The 12,506-nt window shown below is 33.5% G+C and overlaps 1 protein-coding gene and 1 non-coding gene across 4 annotated transcripts in view; both read right to left on the bottom strand.

Annotated features, from left to right (window-relative positions):
- The window catches only part of LOC141447257 (uncharacterized), a 245,541-nt gene that overhangs the window by 16,977 nt on the left and 216,058 nt on the right, over positions 1-12,506 (bottom strand). For all 3 annotated transcript variants that reach the window (XM_074114596.1, XM_074114595.1, XM_074114597.1), the window contains one exon: positions 9,319-9,457. In XM_074114596.1, coding sequence (XP_073970697.1) covers positions 9,319-9,457 — 139 coding nt within the window. The remainder of the gene's footprint in view (positions 1-9,318; positions 9,458-12,506) is intronic.
- Positions 111-303, bottom strand: LOC141447670 (U2 spliceosomal RNA). Its single transcript, XR_012454511.1, has one exon. It is a non-coding gene; the product is annotated as a U2 spliceosomal RNA (small nuclear RNA).

Here is a 12,506-nt window from a genome sequence, read left to right as displayed (position 1 = left end):
GAGAGTATATTACATACTATATTTTGATCAGACTTAGTGATTAGTTGTTTACTTTAAATACCTCAATTAATAGCACAACTTTAGTAGACTGTTATTTCATTCATTATGTTTTAGGGTGGGCCGTTCCCGGAGGTACTGCAATACCGGGTCAACCCGCGACAGAGGTGGAGCAAGCCCCTAGCACTCCGTCATTTTCCAAAAATCAGTTTAATCTTCTGGGTCCCCTATGGAGACCATACCAGAGATTAAGCTGATAAGAACAGATACTACACTTTGATCTTAGCCAAAAGGCCGAGAAGCGATACTGATGGTTGGTTAGCCAAACCATCTATAGATGGAGCCTACAAAGTCACCACACGGGAAGGTAGCATTGTAAATATTATTTTTATAAATACTTATACTCTAATTACGGTAAATAAACTTAACAAAGTAAGTACTACACAGCGCTTTCTGTATTAAGGTAAATATATTATTTAATGCATAGAATGTAAATACTATAAACATTTACTTAAAGAAATACAATTTATTACTGATTTAGGTTTCACCCCCCGCTCCCAGATGGCAGCAACGGCAATGCGTAATGAAGAGAGACCATAATAGCAACAAAGCTTTGTACCCTCATATTTAGACCTCACGTAATCTATTTCTGAGCTCTTTATCAGTGCTAATTACTAAATGAAAATTTAGCTACCGTGACTGGTTAAAAAGCTAGCAATTGATAAATATCAACAGATACGTTTTTAGAATTATTAAGATCTCGCTTTCTACAGTTTTCCCTGTAAGTATTGTTTTTCACTCAGTTACGACATAAAAATTTGAAAATAAAATGTAAACAAAAAAGACATTAAAAAAAAAAAAGGGTGCTGATATAAGGCTTTGTAAAACTTCCTGTGCTCTGACCACTCCCGTGGGATGGTCACTACCCACGTCAGGCTGAGTCATCCGCACAATCTTACTGGACACTCGTATCCTTAGATAACCCTCCAGGTTGTTTACTCACCACGTGTTTTGCACGTTGTTTTATAAAACAAAAATAAAAAATATGTATCTAAGTAATAGTTTCAAGCGTTCTGTTTTGACGTATCTTCTATTTTATATTTTTTAGAAAAATAAAATGGATGTTTGCAAAGTCTTTGTCCGGATTACAACTGAGATGACTCATTTGATGCTGAGTTCAAACACTTGTATATAGCAGACTGTGCAACAACAATGCTAAAAGATATTATGAAGAAATATTGGAAATCTTTTTTTTGTTATGACTAGTATAATATATAGAAGACGATAGAAATTTAAATTTAAGGTACTTCAACAGCTGAGGCGTTCATTGGCTTCCGAATTCACTTGATATAATTGACAATAATTTCTCTTACAAGTAATTAAATAAAAAAAATAAATTAATAGCATTAGCTAAAAGGTTGTATTCTAATAATAATTATTTTTGTAATAAACATCGAAAACACCTGTTGTAAACAGCAGATGTTGAAAGTATATCCCAGAATTTTTAAAACTTTGTAAACGTCCGTAGGTTTCATTTAATGAAGGTTAAATTAAATGTAATAAAAAAATAATAATAATTTACTAGCTTGGAACAATCTACGGACTTAGCAAATTAATTAATAAGAAATGAAAATTATTATGGCTACCAATAAGGTAGAGGAACATTAAATGCCAGCCCTGATAAGAAGCTAATTTTTAGATTTCCTTACTCTGAAAATTACAATCTAAGAATGACAAGACCTAGAAATACAAAAATTACCAATTAGAGTAGCATTTTTTGTTTGTTTTTATTGGTACCGCTAAGTGATTACATTTGTTTGTTTTTATTGGTACCGCTAAGTGATTACTTTGTTTGTTTTTATTGGTACCGCTAAGGGATTACATTTGTTTGTTTTTTTGAAACATTGAGGAAAGAGAATGTTTACTTAAACAATTATTACTAATGGAAAAGTAAATTAAGTAAGTCAATAAACGTTGAAATTTGATTTCATTAAAGCAAAATATATAAGGAAGTAGTTAGACATGATGTTTGTTTTTTTTTAGGTAAGTGAACAGAAATTGGTTTACAAGGATTTCTAGTATTATAATTACGTATAGATTATCTAGCAGCAATTTGTGTATGGGGGGGGCGAATAATTTAAACGTCAACTCCTTCTAGAAAATATAGCTACGTATTTTAGAAATGGTGCAGATGTTTGTATTTTGAAAAGTTTAGATGTAGACGCCTTTTTTAAAAAAAAAAATTACACACGTCTATCAGCACTATGAGTGTTAATTTTTAATTTTAATTTAGATTGTACCAACTTTTTACTGTTACCATACAACCATTTCATTGGTCATATAGGGAATCTTGAAATTTTGCTTAAATTAACATTTTTAGCATTAAACAAAATGGCGAACTAGTTAGGGTTGCATGAATGGCCCCTTTTTTCTAAAGGGGACAGCCCCGATCAAAAAGGGACTTTATCTAACCAGATCAGAAACTAACAGAATATGCTTACGGTGACCATTCGTACTGTTTTTGGCAGGACAGTACTGGTTTTTAAGACGCTGTCCTTTCTTTTTTTTTTTCAAGCATAAATGTCCTGTTTTTTATTTATTTATACTGTTTTTCAATGAAATTTAAATTATACTCAAATTTAATTTTTGAATGTAAAAATATAGTATAAGTGTACAATAATTAATTTCGCAAATAATCGTTTAGAAAAAATTTTTCTGTGTACATTAACTTTGGACGAACCTATAGCGTAAATCGCAACCTGTTTTACCGATAGAATAGACTAGTCGACTAGTGTAAACATTGATCGCTAAACGTCATGTAAAAACTAATAACTAAACTAACCTATACTAGTATATGGTTATTGTTTTGTAATAACCGATCTCGTGTTAATAAACGTATTAATATTTTTTATAGGTTTTTTTTTGCTCCTTGTCCTGTTTTTTGATACAAAAATAATGGTCACCGTAAATATGCTGTCATATGAATAAAAGATTTTTTTTTTGCAAATCAAGAAATGCTCGGTTCGTCAGCATCTAACCAGACTTGTATCACATTAAAACTTATAAAATGAACTTATCAAAGTACATTTACAGGGGCCAATAAGGTTAGAAATAAAGCCATAAATGTCCCAAAGAAAAAAAATAAAATAAAACATTTGTTAACACTATACAGGAGAACATACTGAACTATTATCTCGATAAATAGAAACAATAAAAATCAAAAACAAAAATGGCCGACTTAAATTAAATGTAATTGCGTTAAGAGAGACAGAGAAAGCTGGGCAAAGATGTATCTACCTGTATGGACCATAATGAAAGCCGACCACAAATCAACACCTACACAATCACCTTTGTATCACATCACTATACTTTGTGTACAGTGTACGGTAGTTAATACTGACACTACAGACTGTAAAATATATTTGTCTCACTACTCGCGCAAATATAATTAGTAAGCTTTATTAAAGTATTTCTTTTATTCAGACTATCATCTTTGAAATATAGTTTAGTTATAATTTTATTTTTCTATAATCTGTTTTATTCCCACGGATCTTATTTCTATATTTATTCCTAGACTTTAAAAGATTTGTTGTTGAAATAGATATCTTCTGCGAAGTTCTCGCTGTTTATCTTTTATTTTTTTAATACAGGCGATTACTGATGGGAACATGATATGGGAGACATGACGAGGATGTATGTACCAGTGGTGATACTCCTTAGCACTATTTATATCGCACTGGCTTGGAGATGGTCGCGGGACAACAGTTGGCGCGTTTCAATTGGCTTGGTGACTGAGGGTTAGTGGATAGTCTCTGAACGAGGGGAGGGATTACGATAATCACGAAGAAGGGTTCTTGATTTTGACAAAGGACTTTAGGATTGGAAGGAAACTGGATGCGACAGGAATTTATGCGCTCCAAATCTTGCCCAGGGTGATTTTATACCAACAGGCTTGGCTTATGGAAAAATGCGAACGTCTGTCAAGCACCTTCGAAAGATTGTTGTCAAGCTGGTTAGGACTATAGTCTTTTCTGTCTTGAATTTGAGGATTAAAAAAAAACTGGATATCCTGAGGACTTCCTGGATATCACACTTACTATAAGAGACAACAACTTCGAATTATTGTGTTGTCTACAGAAAACTGTAAATGTCTAACCGTTATTGTCGGCATTATTTTTCATTCTAAAAAATGAACATAAGATTTAAGTAAGGAAACCAGGTATTCTGTAAAACACATGTTTATATTCATCAAATTGTGATACACTTTAGACTAGCTACATTACTCATCATAAACTAGTTCAGTTCTTAGTTCTAGGAATGTCCATGATCTTTTAAGAGTTTAATTAAAACTTCTTGAGTTCTGAATACTTCACTGTTAAGCACGAGGAATTGTATTCACTGTTTTAATAAGGAATAAATACTACATTATTTACCAGCAAGATGTAGCCATTTGTAAATTATTGACTAACCTAAACAGTCTTCACTCTAATCACACGAATTTGAGGACGGTAAAAACTTGTAACAACAACTTAGAATTCGGAATATTCCAGAAAGCCCACGTCCACTGACACTATTATACATAACAGTTCCTACCATTCTATTCAACATAAACTACTCACTTTCAGACACCTGACTGATCGAAAACTAAACCTCTTGTACTGACCAACTATGAGTGAGAACTCAACATCATTCGCAAAACTAGACATTTTCTTAAATAAATTCTGATTCCCTCTCGCCAACACTTAGAATTTTTAATGCATTTCTTTTTTTTGGGGGGGGAGAGGAATCATAAATTCTAAATTTATGAACGTTCTTTGAAATTCAAAACAGAATTTTAAGGAGAAAATTACTGATTCCAGAGAATGATTTCTAATTATACTGGAAGGCCTATTGCCTTAGTTTACATATTTCCTACCCTCTCCCGCCGCTCCACTAACAATATTTTGCATGCAGAACCTCAATAAAATTACCTTAAAGTATTCTTTTATATAAGAATAAAGGCTGCAGCATAACTTGTACATGTTATAGTCGGGCCTTAATGGCAGAATAACATCAGATACGATTGTCACGACAACTCTATGTGGCATTGTACTTAGCAAAAAGAACCGGTCCAATATATATATACGTACATCGCAGTACAATGTGGGCTCCTTGAATATACCTTTTATTTATTGAAGTGTTTCCTTACTTAATGTATGTAAAAAAGGGAGTATCGTCCAGTCCCGCTGCTACTGGGTGCCGTTCCAGACGGTTGCATCGGATTCTTCGCCTTGAAAATTGTCAATAATTTTATTACCTGCATTGTTTATGTTTTCCGCAGTTTTACTTCTTTTTTTAAAACAAGGCATTTCAATGGGTTTCTGTTCTATTTATTTTTATTCTTCTAAGATGTCTGTCCAAATTGGGTGACTGTATTTGATAGGTGGTTAGCGTAAGATTAGTCTGTTTTGCTGTGTTTTATTTATTGTCTTTAATTTTTCTTTTTTTCCGTGCTAGCCAAATTATAGGTACTATCAAAATTCAGAGCTAATTTTTAAACACCGCTGCTGTCATAAGAGTTATTTGTTTCGAGTATATGCACATATCCAGTTGATTGTTGGTCCCAAGCGCGGTTTTGGAGGCCTAGTTTCTTGGAAAGGTTCATAGTTCGTACGACTCGTTTACGATATAAGTAAAAGTATCGAATATGTTGGGTAGGTTATTGTTTTGACCCTTGATTGGGCAATGTTTGTTTCTATTTGGGAGTTTATTAATAATGTTGGAGGTATAACTGTTATTTGTGGATATTGTGCAAATAATGTTGAGTTCCTACTCAAAGTTGGTTAGTACTAGAGGTTTAGTATTCAATCTGTCAGGTGTCTGAGAGTGATTAGTTTATGTTGAATAGGATGGTAGGAACTGTTGTGTATAATAGTGTCAGTGGACCTGGGCTTTCTGGAATATTCCGAATTCTAAGTTGTTGTTAAAAGTTTTTACCGTCCTCAAATTAGAGTGAAGACTGTTTAGGTTAGTCAATAATTTACAAATAGCTACATCTTGCTGGTAAATAATGTAGTATTTATTCCTTATTAAAACAGCCAGTACAATTCCTCATGCTTAACTGTAAAGTAGACAGAACTCAAGAAGTTTTAATTAAATTCTTAAAAGATCATGGACATTCCTAGAACTAGAACTGTTTATGATGGCTAATGCAGCTAGTCTAAAATGTATCACAATTTGATGAATATAAACATGTGTTTTACAGAATACCTGATTTCCTTATATTAAATCTTATGTTCATTTTAGAATGAAAAATAATGCCGACAATAACGGTTAGGCAATGTTTACAGTTTTCTATAAACAAACACAGCCCCCTCAACCATAAATGTTGGAACTATTACCGCTTGGTGGCTATTTAATAGGATAACAATACCATAACTGGTAAAAGGATAGCATTTAAATACTACCACTTAGATAAATATTTAAGTGCAGTTAAATTGTATGTGAATGTTATTCCAGGAAATGTTGTGTTTCAGTTTTCTGTATATGTGTATACAAACCTAATATAGTTTATTGTTATTTATTGTATAATTATATTAGATAAATGAACAATAAAACTAATTTCTTGTTAATACATTGTTTACAGTTTAAAGGGACATTCCAGTTATTAAAGGTTTATTGTTTGATCTATATATAGCAATCTTGATTAAAATACAATTATATTTCTTTAGAATATGTCAAGTGTTTTTAACGATTTATGTAACATTAGGTGTTAGTTGGCTGCCTGTTTCTCTAAAGAGCATTTTAGAATTAACCTATCCCCCTCTCTCTTCAAAATACATTGCTTTTCTTTTGATACTTAGTAATTAGCAATTCGTACATAAATATAGGCAATGAGTGATAGCGGTGATGATGTAAATGGTGCGTGAAGAGCAGGAGGAAGGAAACTAAACCAGTGATAGCACAGGATATCGATGATGAAGATGATTTCCTGAATTCAAGGAAGTCCTCCCACTGACGATTCAGTCGGCGGGCGTGGTGGATTGTCAAGAAATTATAGTAGAGGCGAGTGACTGTACTAGAGGATTAAAGAAAATAGAGAGAGTTGAATGGAACTTGTGACAATTTCGTCTTGGTGAGTTGCTGTACGAATGGGATGCAAGAAGTCATTTTGGTTGGCTAATGTATCTTATTTCCAGATTTCCGATCTGAAGGCCGTTTCTATACCGTCGTCTTCGAATATAGTGAACACACGCACTTACAGAATATTTTTAAAAATCTGTTTTTTGTTTTTTTATTTCCTGAGAAATAAACTAAAAATCCAACGCTATCTCAATACTTTCATTATCAAAGATTTTGAGGAATTAAAAAAATAAATAAATAAATAAAAACCTGTACATGAATTAAAATATGATTCCCACAGAAAAAAAGCTAAAAAAGAAAAAGAAAAAAGCTAAACATGCATTAATAAAAATATCAGGTCTAGATGGTGTCAGAATAGAATGCACATTATACTGCATTCTTGAAATAGTTTAAATACATACATATGCATTTATTTCGTACCATCTTCCTATCTTATTAGGCACGATATAGGAATGTTTAATGCAATTCTATTTTAATTGTTAGATAAAGAGATTTTTATCTGTGTGTTAATTTGTTAAGTAAGGTTGAGACTATTATGAAAATGAAGAAGTTAAAAGTTTTCAAATAGTTGAGACGTCGTTATTCTTTTTTTTTTTTTTTTAAATTTAATTAAATTAATGATAATTTAATTAATGAATTTATTTCTCAGCAAAATAAAAATTATCTACTGAATGGTTAGCAGACGGCTCTAATCCAAAACTTCAGGATGATCCAAAAACGTTGGATACTGAAAATTTGGTTAGTACCGCTGAGTGGATGAAAACCAGTAACGAACAGAAAAAAAATATATGAAAATCTCAAAATACTTATTTTGCTTTTATATTTTATAAAAAATTAGTTCCAAATTTGAATCTTGTATTATATAGGTGGAAAAATGGAACAATCAAGATTAATGGCTCATTTTAGAGGGATGTCTGGCTATACCCCAGTTCCCAAAACTGCCCTTAATTGCATGATTGACGAATTTTGTCCAAAATCTTATTGCGGCATCCTCTGATGGCACACCTAACCTAAATATCAAATTTGAACGATCTGCGATTTTTCTTGTTTAAAATGGATACAAACAGATTCAGACTCAGTGAACAATTAGTAAAAAACTACTTCTTCGGATTTTGGGGGGCACCTCAAAACGAATATTTGTAATAGAATAAGGAGAAGCTAATAAAATATCACTGATCTAATAATCCCTAGAACTCGAAATTGGGAATGAACTTGACGGATGCATTGGTTTCAATGTTTAAACAGAAAACATTTTAATTATTCTGATAACCATATATAATTGTCACATTGTAACCGTGTAGGTTGGCAGCTAGCGCCTCTAGCGTAACCTGACTAAAACTATTATTACCTTCTCTCTCGTCTCCAGAACGTGTGCTTAAAATTTTCATTTTCTTTTTATTTCTGTTTATCCTTGCTTGAAAGTCTTACTTTTGTTATGTTATTATTACTTTATCTTTTATGATATTGTAAATGGTTTACAACTGAGGCTGTCTAGCATTACTCTTACTTCTTGTACATATGTTCTGAGGCTTGTACATATCTATGTTATTGTAAGTATTTCGATGTATATATGCTTGTAAATATTTCTGTACCATCGCTGTAAATAGACACTGTGCTTTAACTTTGGCTGTGTAAGTGCTTGGATCCGCCCATCTCACCTGTGCTTACCTGGAGGCTTATTTGGTAAGTACCCATTACATTAGAAGGTACTGATTTCCTTTTCTAACAAGTACCAAGTGATAAAACGCTAGCCAGGAGGCTAGCCTGGCGCCCATTTACCTTCCTATGGAAAGAAGTATTAAATTAATTTAAATTTTGTGGCCGTAACATACTGCATTAAAGCAGTAAGAAAATGAGTAAATTCATATCAAGGATTAAACATTCTGTAATTTATATAAAATACTATGAAGGCTTAATTAAAGCGAATTTGAAATGCTTAAATATTTTTTATACTGCTAACATTAATCGCAGAAAAGAAGATATTAAAAAAATAAAGCAACGATGAAACACACTATGATACTAAGACCTTGTAAGTTTATTAAAGATCTAAATGGCGTCACAAAATACCAACATTTCAAAAAAAAATAAAAAATGAAATCCTGCTAAATCATATTACGGAAACTGCAAATAATTTAAACTAGCATAAACACTTTTTCTTTTTTGTAATATAATAAAATATAAATTAAAAAATGAACTGACCTTGATATCTAGATGGGCGATTTTCCTATGATGGAGATATGCCAAGCCTTCGACAACATTTTGTATAAACTTGACAACATCACTTTCAAATGGTACCAAATTGTCATCAATTATCGTCTGCATGTCACCACCAGGAGCGCTGGAAAGTTGAAAAAAAAGATTAAAAGATTATAGTGTTAGTTAAGATAGTATATCACCTATTCTGTTCAATATATACCTTGAAGACATTGGGAGCGGGGAAAAAAATAGACAGCCTAGAATAACCTTGAACCCCCGGATATCAGTATATAAACACCACGTTCTTGTTTGATGACGTCCAAGTCATCTTACAAGGAAACGAGAATGATTTACAAGTAGCGATGTAACCTGAACTACTATCGTGAAGACCAAGGTGATATATTACAAAGGAGAAACTTCCGGAAGTTTCCATAATAGTTTTAATTAATAAAATAGTAGAATTAGTGCACACTAGGATACTCTGAAGCAATTTAAAAATGGCCAAGATAAAAAAAGTAAGTGAGGAAGAAAAATGTACTAAAATTGTATTAAAGTAATAATCGTGTCCAGGGTACGAACTATGGTACTGATTCCAAATGGTGAACAGCGTCTTCGGTTTGCAGAAATGAAATTAAGAGAGAAAGGATAGAGGCTCAACACTGAAGGATAAAATGATGAATGAGAATATCTGGAAATCTCTACAGATACTTTCTGTCTTGGACAGAATCAATGGAAACGATAAAAATGGCTGCGATACAAAATAGAATTGATGACGGATAGATACTCTCAAATTGTTCTGTGGGGGAGACATTCATTACAGGAAATAAGTTGATTGGTCAAGGTGATTGTAGTAAAGATCTGAAGAAATTTTGATTGCAACCATTATTTGGATATAAACAATGCAATTTTTTTTCTTTACAGAGCATGGTAGAGTCAGGAGGCATTTCCTAAGGTAGGGATTAACCTATGCTAAAGGACCAGAGAAGATCATACAGGTAGCCAAAACGACTGGATCTTGAAGAAAAAGGGAAGGACTACTCCTGCTTTAAAGGACGCTATAACCTACCCCTCATTCTGTAGCAGAATCAGATCTCTACATCCTCGGTGATCTCCTGACAACTGCTCCGAGAAGAGCAATCCAACAGAGGCAGATATGAGGAATTTGTCCAACATCCGTAATTGTTATAACCCTCAATATAACACCTCCTGGAGAGATGGCCCAAAAGATTTCCGCTCAAACCGTCTGAGGAGCGCACGATCATATGGCGCTTAAATTTCTAGAGTCTGTTTTCTTCGAAAAAAGTTGGTTTCCAATTTCAAGAAATTTACAAATCTGGATTGTGGGGGGATTCAATGTGGTACACAGATGGCTTCAAGACAGAGGAGGGTGTTGGAGCGGGAATGTAAGGGGCGAAGCCGAAATGCAGCTTTTCGGTTAGCCTAGGAAAACTAGCTACAGTTTTTCAGGCTGAGCTAGCTGCAATTAGGTGCTGTGCTGCTGAGATTGTTGGACGAGGAATAACTAATTCTAAGGTCGTGATTTTCTCGGTCAGCCGGGCGGCTCTGCAAGCTATCGGTTCATACCAGGTCAACTCAAGGCTGGTTTGGGACTGTCTGGGTGCCCTGAAGGAAATTAGTGACCAAAATAAGGTCTTTCTGGTTTGGGTACCTGGCCATTCAGGACATAAGGGAAACGAAGCGGTAGATTTATTGGCCCGGAAAGGCTCTGCGGGACACTTCGTTGGCCCGGAGTCCTATTTCGGGGTCTCGCAAGTCTAGGAGCTTTTTACAGCTCACTGTCTGATAATGGAACGTGTTGTCTGCAACGTGAGAACACTGACCAGAGGCAGGCAGTGCACTGAAAAAAAGCTAGTACACCAATCATCTAAGTGGTTGATGCGCCTTAAATTAAAAAAAAAACAAGAATTAAAATCTATCTTTTTTTAAAAAATATTAAAGTCTTCATAAATTTCAGCAGTAATTTTAATTTTTAGATACTCTCAAATATATAAATATATATTTTTTTTGAGATCCTACAAAGAAAAATGTTAACGATAATATGTTCTCTTTAATTTATTTTGTTGCTCATTCTAACGCGCACATAAACATCTACATACGTCACACAAATAACTTACTGTCTATCTTATAAGTTCATTTTAAGAACACGCTATGTGACCTTTCAAGATGAATTCCTGGGCGAACCTGTTAACTGGCTATAACCACAGGATATTTTTCTCACCTTCCTCGTTCATCAACCAAGAAAACAGATCCAATAAAACAAAAAAAAAAAAATTAAATTTAATAAAAAAATTCTGGTTAAAGTTAAGAATGATGAGTTCACATCTTTAACCATTTTGTACTATGTGTTCTTCTTTGATAAATATGTGAATGGGTAAAAACCTGTGTGATAAGGTTAAAGGTCAACATCACGTCTCGAAATCTTGTTAATACATCCTAATTTTGATAAATAATGTTACGTTACTGCTGTGTGGCTACCACACAGCTCCTCTCTCCTTGTTCATAATAAATTCGCGTTCCCTTAATTTTTTTGAAAGATAATTTTATAAATACCATTTGTACATTAAAGTAATTTACTACTCTAAAATAAATTTATTGGTTTAATATTATATATACTTAGACAAGTTCTTAACTTAAAAATTAATTAATTATTATGTATTTAGCAATTAACAATCTGGATGAAATATATTTTAGAATAAGAAAATTTGATGGTAACGTAAATAGAGTGTGAAGAGCAGGAGGAGAGAAACTACCCCGCGGTAGTACTCTACAGGATATCGATACTGACGACGATCTTTGGACCTCAAGTAAGTCTTGAGACCACAAGTCGGAGTGGTGGGTTGTCAGGTATGACAAAGGAGACGAGAGAATGTATTAAAGCAATTAGAGAGAATATTATGGAACTTGTGATATTCCGTCTTGGCGAGTTGCGGCACGAATGGGATGTTGAGGTCTTTGGGGAAGAATAAGGCGCATATAACTTAATCACGTTCATGCAGTGCACACACTCAATCGCATTCAGTGCATTGCATTCACTCACTGAAGATTAAGGCAGTGCAATACACTCAATCGCATACAGGCATTGCATTCACTCACTGAAGATCAAGGCAGTGCAATACACTCAATCGCATTCAGGCATTTCATTCACTCATTGAAGATTAAGGCAGTGCAAT

The sequence above is a fragment of the Rhodnius prolixus genome, unplaced genomic scaffold (assembly GCF_049639745.1).
Source record: "Rhodnius prolixus isolate KJV_2025 unplaced genomic scaffold, Rpr scaffold_7, whole genome shotgun sequence".
Classification (NCBI taxonomy): Eukaryota; Metazoa; Arthropoda; class Insecta; order Hemiptera; family Reduviidae; genus Rhodnius; species Rhodnius prolixus.
Note: the sequence above shows the minus strand (reverse complement) of the source record. Positions and strands in the feature narration are given on the sequence as shown.